The sequence below is a fragment of the Equus asinus genome, chromosome 7, assembly GCF_041296235.1.
Source record: "Equus asinus isolate D_3611 breed Donkey chromosome 7, EquAss-T2T_v2, whole genome shotgun sequence".
Classification (NCBI taxonomy): Eukaryota; Metazoa; Chordata; class Mammalia; order Perissodactyla; family Equidae; genus Equus; species Equus asinus.
In genome coordinates this window covers 95587734-95607609 of record NC_091796.1, presented here as the reverse complement: position 1 = coordinate 95607609, position 19876 = coordinate 95587734, and the positions used below count along the sequence as shown (strand labels likewise).

General features: G+C 41.8%; 1 protein-coding gene across 10 annotated transcripts in view; it reads left to right on the top strand.

The window, feature by feature from the left end:
- The window catches only part of FOXN3 (forkhead box N3), a 396443-nt gene that overhangs the window by 366012 nt on the left and 10555 nt on the right, over nucleotides 1–19876 (top strand). For all 10 annotated transcript variants that reach the window (XM_070514177.1, XM_044774174.2, XM_044774178.2 and 7 more), the window contains one exon: nucleotides 5976–6081. In XM_070514177.1, the coding sequence (XP_070370278.1) occupies nucleotides 5976–6081 (106 nt within the window). The remainder of the gene's footprint in view (nucleotides 1–5975; nucleotides 6082–19876) is intronic.

Below are 19876 nucleotides of genomic sequence, written 5' to 3'. Positions count from 1 at the left end.
GAGGGAGGGGTCCCACACTTCCCTGAGGGAGCTCAGCACCCCATGTATTGTTTGGGCTGGACTCCCTGTCTCCTGGATCCCCTCGGCCTCTCCTAGCATCTGATGCTTCACTTTGAATGAAGCAGCAGGTGTACTTCTGGTAAGAACTTCAGGTTGCAACATTTTGTGTCCCCTCCCCCACACCCAGCAATGCCAGCATCGACATTATCTTTTGGGGACTTTTCCAGTGTGCAGCTTGGGGAACATTGTTCAAGGAGTCCTGTCATGTCTCGCATGCTCTATAGGACACTACTTCCAGAAAAATCAGCACAGAACATTGCTGCCTCATTATCTGTTGAAGTTTGGGTTATGCTTCTGGTCAAATCCATCGACCAACCCCCTCCCAAAAAAAGTGGCCCTGTAGACTAATTCCAGTTTCTAGAGTCTACTTAAGTACCTGCTTCGAAATTCCTCTTTGACAAACCCCGTGAGTCATCTTTAACCCCAATGGAGGAATTGTTATTAAGTCAGGAGAAGTCAGATCACCGTTACTCATCTTCAAAGGCTTATATAATCCCTGGTTGGACTTTTCCCAGAGAGAAACTGTAGAGAATAAACAAAACAACAAAAGGAGACGAGGGAGGGGCCAAGGAGGAGGCAGCGTTCCACACCTTGCCTGGAACTGGGCTGTGTATCCAACACACCAGGCACCAGAGAAGAGAGGCAACCGGAAGTAGGCTCCCCTCTTCGCCCCCCCAGCATCCTTCCAAGTGAGCAGGTGGGAAGGCCGACTTTAGGAAAGGGAAGGATTATCGGAATCACCTGCTGCTCAGCTTATGGCCTCTGGTAGCGTCAGCCAGGGCTGCCCTCCAAGGGCAGCAGTGGGGCTCAGAGGTTAATTTTAGAAGCTGTGAAAATCAAGGAAGTGAAGCATCAGGAGGGAAGCTGGGGACGTGCTGAGGGGTGGCGGAGTGTGGAGGAAAGTGTGTGTGTCTTGTGCATTAGACTTTTTTTTAGTTCTCAAGGTTGATCACATTTAGATTACGGTGAGTGGTCCAGCTTGATTTGACTCCTTGTGTGTATTGCTTTCTTACTGGTTAAAAATAAGAAAGTTTGGAGACCCGACATAATTTAAGAGAAAGTGATTGATCAACAAGTGCTAGGAGCTGATGGCCCTGCCCCTTGTCCCAGCAACTTGAGAGTCTCAGATGTATATCTTTTCACCTACAAAAGCCGAATATTTAACTGGTCTAACAAAAAAAGATGATGCTGGAGGCCTGTGCCTTTTCTAGTGAGAGCCACAAATCTGAGTTAGAAGTTGATTTTAAGCGTCCAGTTTCTAATATCTCATCTAGCTGGAGCCCAAGTATAATTTCAGCACATTGGGTAGAGTAAGTTGGTTGTAAAGGGCTTGGGGTTCAAGTGTTTTGATGCATCTTGAGGGAAATACTGAGTAAAAGGAAGAGAAGGGGCTGAGGGATGCACTCAGCTTCCTTTAGAATCCCAAAATCAAAAAAGCAGTAAAGCATGGACCTCAGAATGCCTTTCTCAGGCATTTTAGACTGGCTGTGATTTGCTTTTCAGAAGCCTCGCTCCTGACACTTGGGTATGGAGACAGAAAGGAGAAAAGATGGGAGAGCAGTTAAGCGTCACAGCTGGCTTCTGGCAGCCAGTGAGCAAATGTGAACATCCGCCATCCCGACGTGAAGAGCACAGCCAATGATGAGAAATGCCAGGATTGGCAGAGGGAGCCTTCAGTTGCAGCTCATTTGAGAACGAGCTCCAGGATTCAGAAGAAGAGCCTAGTTTATGTGCCAGAAGTCTTGTGAGGTTCAGGGAAAGCCTTTTCATGCTGTGGGATGGCTTTGTCTGTGAGATTCTTTGAAATGAATACAGTTGGTTCATCAGGAAGATGTTTTAATGGGTGAATGCAGAGTTAGGAATAACTACAAAAAGCATAGGAGGGTGAAAGAATTTCCCCGTGTCCTGCACCCATCAGGCCCTGCGCCTTATAGATAATTAATAAGAGGATGCTAGAGAGGTGAGGTAGGATGATGGAAGGATAAACATGATGGTGATGATGAGCTTATATAATGTGCCAGTCGCTGAGTTAAGCAGTTTATGTAATTTGTCTTATATGATCCTCAAAGCAATCCTTTGAGGCACGTTTATGCCTACTCTACAGGTGTGGAAACTAAAGCGTATAAAGGTTAAGGCGCTTGCCCAAAGCCACAGAGCTAGTTGTGGGGCAAGACTTTGGATGGAGGCCACGTTGCCCCGGGTTTGTGTTCTTAACCACTGCTGAATACTCCTCTCCTGAAGGCATGACTGAGACAAGGAGCATCAAAAGAACCTAGTCTCCAGTGGGTGCTCCGTGAGGACTGGCTTCCTTTCTTCATTCCCCCTCCTGTTGGACATGCCCCTGGTGCTTCAAGGTTCTAGGCGCTTGAGTTAGAGGACTCTGGGCATGGGGCACTGTCCATGGGGGGTTGCTTTTCTCCTTCGACTGGCAAATGATTCTCTGGCCATGCCAGAGTCCAGGAGAACGTGTGTTCCGTGATTCCCGTCTGCTCTCTTCGCTTTCCAGGGCTCCCTCGTCTTTGTCCCAGGATTCTAGGTGCTTCAGGCATTTTCGCCACAGGCGGGACTCTGATGTGCTTTGCACAAGGAGAATGGAAATGCCATGAGAGCAGTCATTGCTCTTCAGGCCAAGTGCAGTGACCAGGAAGATGACTACGGTCTTACAACATGGTCTGGTTTTGTCTCATTCCCTTCTTACGGGCTTTCGGTTCACCTGAAATGGAGAAAGCACGGGCTGCCTCCGGACTGCTCTGGGGATGTTGATGTGGATGATGATGACATTGATAACTAACATGTTTTCTAAATATTCGTGCCTTTCTTAGACTCAGTTAAATCTCCATATACTCTGTGAGATACATACCATTTTTGTCCCCATCTTACTTAAGTAGCTTGCTCAGGGGACACAGGCAGTAAATGACAGAGATAGGACACAGGGCATCTAACACTAGAGCCTAGCTCTTAGCCACAATGCTGCAGACCACATCCCTGCTCAAAACTCTTTAATGGTTTTCCCAGTATCCATGGGATGAAGTTCAAATGCATCTCATTCCTGCTAGGATTATATACTTTGGCAAAATTGCTTTTAGTTCTTGTGCACTTTGCTTTTTATCACTTCCAGGCCCTGTATGTGCCGTTCCTCTGCCTTTGAATCCCAACTTTGGTGGCACTTCCTACAGGCAGTCTTCCCAGATACCCTTTACTTTGGGTTAGGTGTCTCCATCCTTCATGCCTTTAGGCCCCCTGCCCCAGCAGTTACCCTAGTGTATCTTCATTGCTTCTTTAATTCTCTCTCTGTCCTGCTTAACTGTGGTGACCGTGTGTCCCCTTCATCTAACACGTAGGCAGGTACTTGGTAAATTAATCCGTTGCTTGATACAACCAGTAGATGGGACTGTAATCATTTTTACTGGCAAGAATTATAACTGGTATAGGTTTTAAATATTTAAGTTATTTTATTGGGTAGTCCATTCTGTCAGGTTCACTTGCTGCTGTAGATGAGATCTGTAGTGACTGATATATTAGGCAGTATTATCAGAATTAAACTGAACCTGGGCTTATCTGACCCTTCTGAGAAGAGTACCATACAGCAAGATATTTGAAAAAGCCATTCCCACAATCCCCAAAACAGATAGATAAGCAAAAAGCCTGTCTTTTCAAGCAACCTGAAGTGCTTGTCTACAGACTCCAGAGTTCTACTGGTTTTACTGGTATATTTCTGTCCTTGGGCATTACTAGTATTTTTCTTCTAGAAATTTTATAATTTTAGTTCTTACATTTAGGTCTATAATCCATTTCTAATTAATTTTCATATATGGCATGAAGTAAGAACCAAGGTTCATTTTTTTCCAAATGGATCTCCAGTTGTTCTGACTCTCCTTTCCCTCGTCGTGTTGTCTTGATAGGTTTGTCAAAAATCAGTTGACCACGTATGTGTGGGTCTATTTTTGAATTCCATTTTGTTCCATTGGTGTATATGTCTCTACTTACACCAACGCCACACTGTCTTGTAGCTTTATAGGAAGTCTTGAAATTAGATAGTGTAAATCAAGTAATAGAAATTTTAGACACTCTTCCTTACAGAGAACCCGTCAACTCAGCAAAATAGAATTAGCGGCAATATCGCGTTATAACAGGTTTCATGCTTTTATGATACTCGGTGAGTCTCCTGCCTCAGATGATCTATTATCTGAAATCGGGCTACTGGTAAGGGGTGTGTAGGAGTTCCTGATCTAGTTCAGCCTGCTCTCAGAATTAAATATGGCAAGAGGCTGGGGAGATTCTGGAGCACTGGACTGCCAGTAGTACTGGCTTTAGGTGTTAGTTTCAATTTTGTCTCCCATCCCACCTTTTGTAAAACCTAGAAATGAGGGCCTTACACAAACCTGGAAGAGAAATGGCAAAAATATTAGCAAGAGCTATAGAATGCTCCAGGAAATAGTCTATAACATTATCCTATATTCAAGAGTGGACATTCATCCTGCATGAAAGACCTCACGTTAAAAGTTTGGAATATTCATGTAAACATACTCTTAAAGACCTAAAAATTATAGGCGTAAAAATTATGTCTTGTAAAAAGTATTCATTTTATACAAATAATACTAGCTTTTAAAAGTGAGTCTCCAGAGTGGTTTTCATCTGTGAATGTATAATTTTCTAGAGCCTTTCTGGTATGGTCTTGGCTTGAGAAAGCACAGTTTACCCACCTTGCTTCTGGATGAGACCGGGCCAGGGGCTGCGTGAACACAGCCAGAGCCCCGAGGACTCTTAGGACCTTCGTGGTGGAAGGGGTCTTAGAGGACACTGTTCGGAGAGAAAAAAAGACTTTTTGGGAACTTGCACAAAATCACACAAGAAGAACTAAGATTGAAACCCAGCCCTCCATCAGTGCCCTCGCTCCACGCGCACTCCTGGCCTCATGGACACGGGAGGAGTGTTGGTAGTGCTTTAAGACTATCATCTTGAGCCAAATGAAACTGCTGTTTGGAAGGTCAAAATAGATGGAATCTCAAGGATTTTCTGTGGTTCCCTTGTTATGTAAATCCTCAGATGGGTGTCAGGCCACTGTGAGTTTGCACGGAAAATGGAAAGGATGTGATGGTTGCTGGCGAAAAAGTTGGTTTAGGATTGCTCCAGAGATGAGTGTTTTTAGGAGAAGGTGAGATGATGAGAGAACCCTCGGGAGCTTTGCTTGGTGGAAGCTGCAGGGAAGGGGGAGGTCGGGCCCTCTCGAATTCTGAGGCGGGAGCCAGAACCTCCCTGTCGACCCTTCATTCCCACTGTCCCTCAGGAGGGGCCTTCCCTCAGGCCGTAGAGATCCCTGTGAGGATGAACCGTGTTGTGAGCGCTGAGGGGCCAAGCAGCTTGCAGACTCGGCTTTGCTGTTATTTTGGCTGTCTTTTCCCCTTGTTGGATTAAAGACAAATAGAAAGATATTCTCAACTTCTGACCATGACTGGAGAAGCATGAGAAAATGCTTTTCTTTGGTCACCTGCTCTCTGATTGTGTCAACATTCTTGAGATCATGTCAGGGTCTGACTGGAGGTGAAAGCTTATATTTAATAAATAGAAGAAAATAAGATTTGAAGCACACTTTCTAAAACTCAACTTTTTCACGAAGTCATCAATAATTTGGTTGTAAGCTGTTGGTCTGACTTGGCTGACTGACTCTCCTTCTTGAGGCGTGGTATCTTTCTTTCTGTCTTGCTCTCTTGGGATCTCTGTCTCTGTTGCCCTCTGTGTGTGCGTGTGTCTGTGTGTATGGGTGTGTTTTTCTCTGCCTCTGCTTGCTCTCTGCCTTTCACGTTCTCTTTCCCTCTGCTCTGTCTTTCTCTCTGGTGTATCCAAAATTTCTGACTCAGAATGGAAATCCTCACAGTTGGATTCATGTGTGGTGTCTTCCCCTTTTGCTTTTCCAGTTCCTCCAGGAGTGATACAAAATGGAGCGCGGGTTCTGAGCCGAGGGCTGTTTCCCGGAGTCCGGCCATTGCCAATCACTCCCATTGGAATGACGGCAGCCGTGAGGTAAGGGAGGCGCTCCCTGGGTGAAGCCTGGCCAAGGAGTGGGAGGGGCGTCGTGTGTCCCGTGGGGCGCCCTCGGGGTGGAGACGACCAGCCTCTAACTAGTGGAGACAGTAAACCTGGCTTGGCTATTCAAAAAGGTTAAAGTATCTCCCAGGGACCCCAACCCAAATGCCAGCTTCTCCTTCTCAGGCCATCAGATTCTCCCGGCTTCTTTGCCAATAAGCAGATGAAGACAAATTAAGTCTTTTTATTCTAAGAAGGTGAGGAAAGGTGAGCAGAAGGAAATGGTGGGCAAGTTGTTCCTTAGATTCTAACTAGGCTAACAGGTCTAGACCCAGCCCTGTCACTTCCCACTCCTGTGACTTTGGGCGGATGTCCGACCTCTCTGGACCTTGGTCCCCTCATCCGTGAAACTCCTCTGCCTCTTGTGAGAGGTTACAGTGAAAATCAAATGTAAAATCGTGTGTGAAAAGGGCTTTGCTAAGTGCTGTATCAGTAACAAGTGGCATCATTCTCCTGCTTCTGAGAATCAGGTCAGTTCCCACATCACCTGAACGCTTCCTCAGGAATTTCTTTCCTCCATCCTTCTCATCTCCACTGCCAGCCCCGGATTAGGGTCCACCACTAGGACCCTCACATGTGCCAGTGTGGAAGCCTCCTCCCATTTTCTGTCTGCCCACCCATCAACCGCCGCCAGACTGAGTTGCTAAAATGTGCCTCCCCCGGTCTGCAGAATCACCTTCCATGCCTCCCACCACATCACCCTGACATCCCCCACTTCTCCTATCTCCTTCCAGCCAAATTTGTTCCCCAGATATGTCCAGTATTTGCTCATCTTATTCACTTTCCTCTGTGTAGATTTCACTCAACTTTCACTCAGAAGGCAGCACATCCTTCAAGACCCATCACAAAAATGATTCCTTCGCGAAACTTTTCTGAATGTGGCCTCTGAGCCAGCATCACGTGAATTTCTTTGAACCCATAAGTCCCATGCTTTGGTTGTGGCCCTTTGATGAGTAACCCTGTTTGGTAAATTTCTCTGTGTGTCCCCCTCTGTCCTTAGTGGTATGCTTGCTGAGGACGGGCTGGGTCTCACTCACTGAGATGACATGTTGCACAGTGCTGGGCCCAGGCTGCTTGCTTAGAAAAGACCTGCACACTCCATCCCTTCACAGCGTTGTCTCCTTGCTGTTTTCCTGCACTTCTGAATCGAGTTCGCACCTGAAGGCCATTTTGCTTTCATAGTGTTCCGTATCCCAAAGGAAACCGTCCCAGAAAGTCCATTTAATTGGGACCTGAGGAGATGCAAGTTCGAGCTCTCTCGTGTGCATCAGCCATCTGGAACTTCTCCACTCGCTTGTGTCTTTTGACTCTTCCTGCAAACTAACTTACTTTTGCTGGGACAGAAGTTGCTGAATCTTCAGGGCAGACTTCAGGTGTCTGAAACCTGGTCAGGAGGCAAGTTGGGAGGAATTAGAATAGTACTAGAATTATAAAACCACTTATCATTTCTGTTAACCTGATGTGGTGATACTTTCCAAAAATATATGGGAAGGGTCTTTTTCTTGTACTTCTTTAGTATCTTTTTTCGTTATCCTTAGATCGATAATTCTTAAGTTCATAAAGGGTTAGCCTCTTATCAATGCCTTCGCCTCACATTTTGAGAGAGACATGTTCTGTTTTCCATTCTTTTCTTAAAATGGTTTCTTCCTCACCTCCTAATTTACCTTTTTGGTTGAGCCGACTTTGAGACTGTAGACTATTTCCACATGGAGGGACAATTATTTTCATTGGCAGATTCTAAGTATAGACTTCTGGTTTGTCGTCTCGAGAGTTTTTTCATTGCCTCCAGCATAGCTCTCGCTGTGGCTCCAGCCGTTCCTCGTGGAAGGACACAGAAGAGCCAGGAAGAGGGGTAAGGGGACCCGAGACTGGGTTGGCCTTCAGCAGGAACTGCCTCCTAATTTTATTTATTACCCTCATGGCATAAATTATTATAAACTTCACTGATTAGTACCCTCTAAAGGCATCATCTAAAATACTGAGTTTTTTTTTTTTTTCCTAGTTAGAAGATAATAAGGCACTACACCAAAACAGTGAAGTTTTCTTTGTGGTTAAAGAGTTGCCTCTCGTTCAATCCGGTGAGCGCCTCCCTTTGGCTCCTTCCACAGTAAAAGACCACGAAACAGGTTTCAGGTCCTGTCAGGAGACAGAAACCACACTAGGTACTCGAATAGAGAGACTTTAATGTAAAGAACTGTTAACCAGGTAGAAAGTTATTAACCAGCTAACTGGAGGGTAAAAAGAGAACTCAGGGTGTCGTGAAGGGAGCAATTGCAGGAAGCAGCTACATCCCCTCAGCTGAGGGAGCAAAGGGAAGAGGTTGGAATGATTGCCCTGTGGAGCTGGAACTCAGGCCTCAGAGGGAAGGGCTGGGGGCTAGGATCCAGACCTCTGCGGAGGTACCACTCAACTGGGGCTGGAGTCTCTGAGCTCAGAGGAGGGGTCTGTGGGAGGAAAGGAACTGAGGGATCTCTGAGGAGGAGCGGGAGCCTTCGTGCTGGTGCCGGTGCCTCTAAGGGAATAGGAACAAGCTGGTTCTCCAGGTGGTGGAAGAACCTCGAACTGGATTCAGCAGCCCGTACTGGAATCAACTGCTGCTGCAAAGACGAAGAGGTGTTGCTGGGGGGGATGCAGGAAGGAGCATGGCCCTTCTTCCACCCCCTTCCCAGTCTCTCTGTGACACCCGCTGTTGTCCAAGCCTTACGTGGAGCCAGGTGGGACAGCAGAAATGTGGCTTCCGCAGCCCAGCCTCAGCCCCAGCCCACAAAACACTATAGCAGGGAGGGTTTGGGGCTGAGTGGCATTCATGATGTGCCTTCATAATGGCACACCTTGTTCCATGTCTGTCCACTGCAAAAGCGTACAGAGTCTGAAGGTGACCTTCCTGAGCATCCTTGGAGTTTTGAGCAGAATCATTTGAGTAAAATGTACAACTCTGGCTTGTAGAAACTAGACAAGTTACCATTTGCATAAATAGAGATAAGCAGTAAAGAAAACCATTGTGCATTCACAGTACATTATCCAAATACCAATTCTGCATTTTCCACCTCAGTTTTAAGAGAAGTGAGGGAGAGGAGTGTTGCAAGCTCTGTAAGATCAGGGACCCCTGCTTATAATACCTTTGTCCCCTTTATATCCCAAATGCCTGGCAAATGGTAGGCTCAGAAGATGCTTTTGGAAGGAATGAATATGAACACAGCTACATAGGTAGTTACAGAAACAGTGTCTGTGTAAAACCCATTAAGAAGTGTTTGAGGAAAAAAATCTTGTTTTGCTCTTTCACTTTCATTGTAAGTTAAAATGTTTTTTGATGTGACCATATGTCAGTTGAACCTAAATTCAGCTAAGGTTAAAAGGAAAACAGTCCAGCGGAGAAGAGAACAACAGCTAAGGTTGTGTGCCAGACCACGTGGTGTTGACCGAGGGTTCAACATTTCAACATTTGTTCAACATTCATGGGGGCTGCTGCCCCCATCAGTTCAGCTGGGGCTAGAGGGAGGGCCGGAGAGTCATTAGCACCCGCTAAAGACCAATTTCCTACTCTGCTTTGTGTGACAGATTTTCTGTGTGAGTCTAAGCGACTTCTCCTTAAGTGAAAATATTTGTCTTTCGGGGATTTTTTTTCTTCCGCTGAGTGGCAAAGGCCATGTTTGTTTGTCTTAACTCCAAAACTGTTATTGACATAGATGAAGTGTTACTTTTATTAGCTGATCATTACACAGCTTGTGTTTGCTGGGTTCCTTTGCATATAATTATGATGTGAAATCTCCTTGTAAGAGTATCTGTCAATAGTGTAATTGACTTTACAGTGTTGACTTTTTACTCAATAACCTCAGAGACTGGCCCATTCTTAGACTTTAGGAACCTGCTTATTTTTAAATTTGCCTGGGCGTAGAGTCCTCAGGACACATTATCCTCAAAATAACTGCTCACACATCTTAAGGTCCTATGCCTGTGTGTTCTGCTGGTTTCCCGGTGAAATTCCGTGCAGAGAATACATTGAATGGAACAAACAATTATAGACCTGAAAGAACTGTTCCTGGCCTTCTTGGAAGTAGGAGCCCCAGGTTTCTTAATCATAGCTTTATGGGCTGTCTGCCAGGTAAGGGCCATAGCAATTCTGGATTCAGCCACCTTACTTTCAACTCTTAGGGATCTTTGGGACTCCAAGTGACCCTTCAGGTGTCAGAGAAGAATTAAATGTCCAGGGTTCACCAGAGGATTGAGAAAGAACTGATGGGAGAGGCGTCCTTCATATGGCAACATAGCCCAGAAATTGTGTGCATGAACCTGGGAACCAAGTTTCCTGAAACCATATCCTCTAACTATGTGACCTTGGCAAGTGCACCTGGTCTTCTCATGAGAAAACCAGCACCTGCCTCATGAGTTATTAGGGTTAAGACACAGTTATGTGCCTGGCACATAGGAAGCATTCTACAGGTGTTTGGTAAATAAATAGTTAGAAAAGCAAGCAACCCATTTGTTCATAAACGGGAAAAGGACTTGAATAGACTTTTCTTCAAAGAAGATGTATAAATGGTTATGTATCTCATGAAAAGATGCTCAGTGTCACTAATCATTAGGGAAATGCAAATCAAAACTACAGTGAGGTACCACCTCACACCCAATAGGATGGCTACTATCAGAAAAACAAACTAACAAGTATTGACAAGGATATGGAAAAATTGGAACCCTTGTGCACTATTTGTGGAATATAAAATGATGCAGCTGCTATGGAAAACAGTATGGCAATTACTCAAAAAAGCAAAAATAAAACTACCATATGATCCAGCAATTCTGCTTCTAGGTATATACCCAAAAGAATTGAAAGCAGGATCTCAAAGAGATATTTTTACATCTGTGTTCATAGCAGCAGTTTTCACAATAGCTAAAACATGGAAGCAACCCAAGTGTCCATCAAAAGATGAACAAATGAGCAAAATGTGGTATATACACACATTGGAATATTATTCAGCCTTAAAAAGGAAGGTGATGCTGACACATGCTACAATATGGATGAACCTTGAGGACATTATGTTAAGTGAAATAAACCAGTCACAAAAAACAAATACTATATGATTCCACTTATATAAGGTACTTAGAGTCGTCAAATTCATAGGGACATAAAGTAGAATGGGGGTTGCCAGGGGCTGAGGGGGAGGTGAGAATGGGGAGTTATTGTTTAATGGGTATATGGTTGAGTTTTACAAGATGAAGAGTTCTAGAGATGAATGTGATGATGGTAGCACATTATGAATGTATTTAGTACCACCTAACTGTACACCTAAAAATGGTTAAGATGGTAAGTTTTTTATGTTTGTATATTTTACCACAATTTTAAAAATTGGAAAAAAAATAAAATGAGTAATGTGGAGAGCCATGCGGGTTCATCCAGCCTGCTCCCCACAGAGCTTCCCAGGTCCCCTGTCGGAGCACCTGCAGCCTAGCTGCAAACCCCAGGAGAAGGCTTAGATTGAGCCGCTTATGCCACCTTCAGGACAGTGCACATTTGTGGCAAAAAGCCATTGGTTTTGAGAAGTGATGGCAATAGTCTGGACTACAAGTCTAAACCATGACATGTTATAAAATTATAAGAAAGTTCCATCTAATCACCATCTGTCTATTGTTAGACAGCCAGTTTTTTCAGAAGTGGGTGGCCAGGTCCTTCTTCCTAGTCTATCCGAGTCTGGAAGCTCCGCTGACACCTGTCCAGCATAGGTGACTCTGCTAGTGTTTCAGATACTAATGGCACAGCTTTCAGCATAACAGCAACATGCAACCAACATAGTGTGACAACCAACAGATGGGCAGTGTGGTTCCCTGACCAGGAATTGAACCAGGCCACCATGGTGAGAGTGCTGAATCTTAACCACTAGACCACCAGGGCTGGCCAGTCACCATCGTAAAGCTGCTTAATTTTACTTGGATCTCTAAGGACCTCAAGTGAGAACTCAATTCCCATGGAACATGAAGCAAATAGGGAATTAATGGTCTTGTTGTAACACAGAACATTAATACTTAAGATCCTGTCAATTAGTCTTCAGGAAAATCCATCTAGCAGCCTAAGATCTGCTCCTGGTCAACTGTCTTTGACTTTCCCCTTGTTTGTAACAAGAGTTTAGGAAGCTGGCAACTTACGGTATTAAGATAGGGTCCACTTATACATCTTGAGGAAAAATTGGCACTGATCTTTTTTTGTATCATGTTTTGCTTTGTTTTTAAAGACCAAGCACCTGTCGGCTTTTGTCTTTTGAAATCATGGTCTTTGAAGGCAGTTCTGAAACCCAGTATTAGATTGTGCTTTGTAGCAGGAGGGAGAGGAGAAAATACTGAAGGAATCAATTAAAGGGAAAAGGGGAAAAAAAATACCAGGAGGACAGAGCATGTGCTTGAGTTCCCACCTGAATCCCTTTCTCAGCTTTTGTCTTGGCTTGTGGCTCTTCTGGTCCAGATCTCGAAACAAGGACCAGTCAACTGACTGTGTGAAATTTGATCAACATTCTAGAGTTGCTTCTCGTATTTCAAATCAATGGCATTGAAATGCCATGTGAAAGTCTTGGTGGCTCTTTTTCCTTTGTATCTAAAAACCTCTGAATTGGTGATTCCAGCCTGTGCCACATGCAAAAGGACTCACGGAAGAGAGTTTCAGGATCTTTCCTATTTTTGCTCCATGATCTAATGCAGAGGGGGTGTCACATCCATCTCAGTGGTTTAGGGGAACAATTTGCAGCTCACGGGAGAAAATTATGCACCCCTCACACCCTGGAGATGACCTTTGAGGCGGAACTCCTGGAGTTGTTGAACTCTCTGCTTCTCGGGAAGAGCTGACCAGCTGGAGCAGGCATTGTAGGGCCCTGGACCTACTATAATTATATATGCATATAATTACAAGACACTCATGACTCCACCACCCAACTTAAAAATGAAAACATTACTGATAACTTTGTCTTCCCTGAAAGGTAACCACGATTCCAAATTTTTTGTTTGTTTCCCTGCTTTTAAAATTATTTTTGATATCCATAAACAATATATTTAGTTTTGCTTGATTTTGAGTATTTTGTTTTGTTTTGGTTTGGTTTGTTTTTTTGAGGAAGATTATCCCTGAGCTAACATCCATGCCCATCTTCCTCTACTTTTTATATGTGGGATGCCTGCCACAGCATGGCTTGACAAGCGGTGTGTATGTCCGCACCCGGGATCTGAACTGGCGAACCCCTGGCCACCTAAGTGGAACATGTGAACTTAACCCCTGCACCACCAGGCCAGCCTCTGGTTTTGAGTTTTATGTAACTGGAACTATACTATATGTCTTCTCTTCTAACTTGCTTTTTTTTAATTAATTAAACTTTATTAAGTTTATTTGTTTTGCTGCATGTAGTTATAATTGAATCATTTTCTCAGCTGTATAATATTCCACTGTATGGCTGCGCTATAATCTTTTTAAAAAGTTACTTGAATCATTTATAGTTCTTTGCTATTACAAACAATGCTGCTATGGAAATTATTGCACGTGTCTTCAGTTTCATTTAAGATGCATATCCAGGTATGAAGTTATTGGTTGGTAGGGTATGTACATGCTCAACTTTACAAGGTAACATTAAATTGTTTCTTAAAGTGCTTGTATCCATTTATACTCCTACCAGCTGAGTATGATAGTTTCCATTCTTCTCCAGCTTCACAGACATTTGGAATTGTCATACTTTGTAATTTCAGCCAATCTGAATTGGCTGTGATGAATACATGATATCTCATTGTACTTTAATTTGCATTTCCCTTGTTGCTAAAGATACTGCCATTTTTCATATATTGTATTGGCTGTTTGTGTGTTCTTTGATGGGTTGCCTGTTGAACATTTTGCTCATTTTTTTATTAGGTTCTTTCTCTTTTTCCTATCTTTGTAGAAGTTCTTTGTATATTCTGGATATTAATCCCTTATTGACTATATGTCAATAACTTTTCTAAGTTTGTGGATGGTCATTTCACTCTCCATAATAGTATCTTTTGATGAACAGAAGCTCTTAATTTTAATGCTTATGAATCATTTTTTATGAAATCTGGTGTCTTTTAAAAATCCCTACTCCAAAATTATGTAGTCTTCTATATAAAAGATTTTCAAAGCTTTTCCTTTCACATTTAAGTCTGTGATCCATCTGGAGTTAATTATTTGTCTATTGATTTTTTCCAGCAACCTTGCTAAATAAACTGCCTTACTAATTCTAATAATTTATCTTGTGTAAATAATTGTGGGGTTTTTTTCCTTTCTAATTCTTATATCTTTTATTTTTCCTGTCCTATTGCACAGTTCAGGACCTCTGAGTAAAAGTAATGATGGTAGACATCTTATGTTTTTTCCATTTTAAAAGGAGCTATATTATTGATTCACAACTGATACGGTGTTTTTATAGTTTTTTTAGGGTATATACTTTATCGTAACCCAAAAATTTCTTCTATTCCTAGTTTGCTACATTTTATTGTGAAAGTTTGTTGAATTTCATCAAAAAAATATTTGTCATTTAAGATAATTCTTAATTTTCTTTTATTGTTTTACTGTGGTGAATTACATTATGAATTTCCCAATTTTGAATGAAACCTGCATTTCTGAATATACTTGTTTATGATACATTATATTTTTTACATATTGCTAGATTTGATAAACTAATATTTTATGTATGAATTTTGCGTTTTTGTCCATGCCCCATGTTTGTCTAGTGCTATCTTTATCTAGTTTTAGTGTCAAGATTACATTATTCTCATAAAATGTCTTGAGGTGTATTCACTCTTAAATTCTCTGAAAGAGTTTATGTAAGATTGGAGTTATCTGCTGCTTAATGTTTGACGGAACCTGCTTGCAAAATAGTCTAGGGCTGGTGTTTTCTTTGTGGGATGACTTTTAGCTATTGATATAATTTTTTAATGATTATAGTATGACTTATTTTTTAGTTTTGAATTCATTTTGGTAACTGTAGGAGTTTGTCCATTTCACCTATGTTTTCAAATATATTGGCCTAAAGTTTATTTCATAATGTATCTGTCATCTTTTTAAATATCTTTGACAATTGTGTCCCCTTTTTACTCATTTCATTTTATCATCACTCTTTTTGCTTAATCTTGCCATAGTTTTGTTTTTTTTCTTGTATCTATTCTCTACTTCCTTGATTTCTACTATTTTCTTTATAATTCCCTTTCTCTCTTTGAATTTGTCCTCTTTTTCTTTGTATAGATTGGATACTTTTATTTTAAACCTTTTTCTATAAACATTTGAGGTTATAATTTCCCTCAAACTACCACTTGGTTGCATCCCATAAGTTTTGATACCTTTTATTTTCATTATTAACTGTTCAAGATATTTTCTGATTTCCATTTTTCTTTCTTTGACCCATAGGTATTTTTAGAAGTGTGTTTTTAAATTTTCAAACCTACAAGGAGACGGTTGTTTCTTATTTTCGTTTTTAGTTACCTCTTCAACATTGATTACTAACTACAATGTATTGTGGTCAGAGAATTGATCTGTAAGATACTGCTTCCTTGAAATTTGTGGAGACTTGCTTTGTGATCTAGTGTGTCAGTTTTTATGAATATTCTGTGTGTGCTTCAAAATAATATGCCTTCTCCATTTAGCACATGTTCTGTGTATGTCTGTTAGATCATGTCGTCTACATGCTAACATTTTTGTGTGTGTGAGAAAGGGGAGCTTGATCAATTGAGTACTAAGAATGATTTATTAAAACCTCCCATTACAATGTGGGTTTGACTGTTTCTCCTTGTAGGTCTTTCAGTTTGGGATGCATATATTTTGAGGCTATCTTACTGGAACTTTCTGTGTTTAGAACTGTCAAATCTTCCTAGTGAATTGTATCTTTATGAATGTTTAAAGACTATCTTTAGTAATGATTTTTGCCTTAAAAATTTATCTTACCTGGTTTTAATGTAGGTATGCCACTATGGCATGGAACATTTTCCATCCTTTTACTTTTAACCTTTCTTTGTCTTTATATTTTAGGTTTGTCTCTTGTAAACAACATAGGGCTTTTTTTTTTAATTTTTATTGAGTTAATGATAGGTTACAATCTTGAGAAATTTCAGTTGTACATTATTGTTTGTCAGTCGTGTTGTAGGTGCACCCTTCACCCTTTGTGCCCACCTCCCACCCCGCCTTTCCCCTGGTAGCCACTAATCTGTTCTCTTTGTCTACATTTTTAAATTCCTCATATGAGTGAAGTCATACAGAGATTGTCCTTCTCTATCTGGCTTATTTCACTTAACATAATTCCGTCAAGGTCCATCCATGTTGTTGCAGATGGGATGATTTTGTTCTGTTTTATGGCTGAGTAGTATTCCATTGTATATATATATACCACATCTTCTTTATCCAATCATCTGTTGATGGGCACTTAGGTTGCTTCCATGTCTTGGCTATTGTAAATAATGCTGCAATAAACATTGGGGTGCATGGGACTTTTGGAATTGCTGACTTCAAGCTCTTTGGATAGATACCCAGTAGTGGGAGAGCTGGGTCGTATGGTAGTTCTATTTTTTATTTTTTGAGGAATCTCCATACTTAAACAGTATAGGGCTTTTTTTTTAATCCGTGTTAATGACTTTTACCTTTTAACGAAGATTTCTAGCCCATTTTTATTGACGTTTAGATTTATTTCTGCCATCTTATTTTGCAATTCTGTCTGTTGCACTTTTTCCAGATTCTTTTTCCTTTCTAGCATTATTTTAGAGATTTTATTTTTCCTTTTTCTCCCAAAGCCCCCAGTACGTAATTGTGTATTTTTAGTTGTGGGTCCTTCTAGTTGTGGCATGTGGGATGCTGCCTCAGCATGGCCTGATGAGCGGCGCCATGTCTGCGCCCAGGATCCAAACCGGTGAAACCCTGGGCCGCTGAAGCCGAGTGCACAAACTTACCCACTCGGCCACGGGCTGGCCCTCTAGCATTATTTTAAATTGATCAAGATTCTCCCACTCCTCCTTCCTTTTTCTTTTCATTTAATGGTTCGGAAGTTACATATTTTGTTTCTCTTCTTTTGGTGTTGATCCTAGAACTTTTAACATGAATATTTTAAAATGTTTCAAGTTAATCAATATCTTTAACCTCCTGATCAATACAAGGCCCGTGGAGTGCTTTAACTCCAGTTCTGTCTCCCAAATGACATGCTGCATTTGTCCTGTACTCTGGTTCTATTCAGTGTCTTTTTTCTTAAAGTCACTAAGTCGTTATTATTATTGTGTTGTTCAGTCAATACCTGATTACGTTTTCTTTGCTTATCATTTCTTGGCACATCTCTGACCTTCTTTTTCGGATCTTTTTTGTTTTGCCTAAAATACCTTCTTAAGAAGTTCCTATAGTGAGTACCTGCTTTTAGTTAAAGCCCTGACTTTCTGTCTGAAAATGTATTTTATTTTGTCCTCACTCTAAGAAAATAGTGTTACAGGATGTACAAGTCTAGGTTGCCAGTTTTTTCTTTCTCACTTTGAGAATATTGTTCCACTTTCATCTATTTCATCTGTTTTATCTCAATTGGTACTCCTCTTGAGATGATATGTTTTCTTTTTGCTACTTGTAAGTCTCCTTAGTTGTTTTTTTTTTTAATGCTCTACAGTTTGACTATGATGTGTCCAGATCTGAATTCCTTTTTATTTATCCTCCATGGTGTTTGTGGGCTTTCCGAATCTGAAGATTGGTACTTTTCATCAAAACTGGAAAAATTCATGGCCATTTTCTATTCAGCTATTAGATCTCCCCCATTTTCCCTTTTACCCTGGAACTCCAGTTACATTTATATTGGATCTTACTTTTTTCCTTATTGCCCAAAACTTTCTTCCATATTTTCCATCTCTTCGTCTCTCTCTCTGCTGCATTTGTATGTATCTTCAGCTCCATCTTCCAGTCCGCCAATTTTTTTTCTCCTATTCTTTCAGTGGCATTGAGTTTTTTAATTTCAGGGGTTTTATTTTTCATCTGTAGAATTCTATTTGGTGCTTTTAAAAATCTGCCTGCTCAGTTTTAATAGTCTGTCCTTTCTAATAGTTTTCAATTCCCCCTTTTATTTCTTTACACATACTTTACATTCTCTACCTAATTGTTTCAATATTTGCAGACTTTGCAGTTCAGATTCTGTACTTTTTTTCTGTTGTCCCTTGCTAATGGTGACTTAATTCTTCTGCGTTTACTGATATTTTTATTATGAACCTATGTTACTTAAAATCTTCCCTGTGGGGGGGGGGGGGGGTGGGATTCTTTGTGGCCTGTGTTTAAAGTACATTCTTCCAGAAAGAGTTTGTATTTTCTGCTGGTAGACACATTGGACATTTTAAATTTAGCTTGAGGACTTTTGGTCCACACAGTAGAGTTCTGGCCTCATACCCACAAGATAAAAACTCTCAGGGGCGGCTTTTCTTGCCTCCCATTCCATCTGGGCTGAGGTGAAGGCTGCCTTTTACCCCCACTGTCTGCCTGTGAGGGGCGCTTGGTTTCCCTAGGTCCCCATGGAGGATGCCTTCACTCAAGAGTCCTAGATTTTTTTTACATAGCATTTTTACATTTCTTCGTTCCTCGTGGCTTGTTAGCTGCGTGTTTGGTGCTTGTAGATTGTGAGCTTCTACTCAGAGATTTGCTTTTAAGACTTCTGCTGGGAGCCTGGGGGCCAGTACACCTGAGGCCGCTTTAACCCCCTTCAAGAGGACGCAGTAACCATGGAGCTGCCAAAATCCATCTTCTCACCCACCCACCCCCGCTACCACCGTAAGTTTGGGCTCCTGTCCCAGTGCTGGTGTAGGCGTTTGCTCCATGGAAACTCTGGCTTTCTTGATTGCCTACTGATCACAATTCACATTTTGTTCCTTTATTTTTTAATGTTTTTGTCTGTGTATGTGAAGTTCTTTTGATACGTGTGTATCTATGTGGGTCTCTAAGATTCACCTTATTTTCTAGTGAACCCAGCAATATGTTTAAAATATGTTGCTGTCCTTTATCCAGGATCTTTTGTGCGATAGTTGGGAGAATGCGGTCCGGATGTCTTCTCAGCCACGCAGCTAGCAGGGGAAGCCTCGGGTCGCCTCTTCTCTTCCGCATCTTTCTGCCTGTGGTGGGTTCGGGCAGAAGCATGGCACTGGCTCCAGCTCTAGACTGCCCCTACAGTCCCGCTAATTCCACCTGCTTCTTTTCACGCTTGGCGAAAGATTCGCGTTCTTAAGTAAATCCCTTGGGAGGACAACTTCATCCTAAATGATAGCCTCTAGATTTAAAGCCATTGGTTCCAGAGACAATTCTAGAGCACAGGTGAGGTGGAGGGACACGTGCTGATTATACTATAAAGGGACAAATAGTGAACCAGAAGAGAACATGGCAGAGCGGCCACATCTTCTCAGAAGCTCTACCTTAACTTGTTAGTTACAGGCATTGCTCAATCTTGGCCCGAACTAATGTAATTTCTCATCTTTTATGTTTGATATTTCCCATCTATTTGACGAGAGAATGAATACTAGATTTTTATTTGAATTAATAACACGTGGTTTTGTTGAGGCTTAGTGAAATCGGGTGACTTTAATTTACACTAACGTGATAATTGTGGGTATTGTTACATATAAATTCAGCTAAAACTGAAAAATTGCAGGCATTTCAGATGTATCACGTGTTCATTTTAGTGAATGAGTTTTGAGGAGGTGGTTAGAAATTTGCCTTCCAACGTGCTCCGGATGGCTGGTTTCTGCTTTTAAGCTTTTGGCG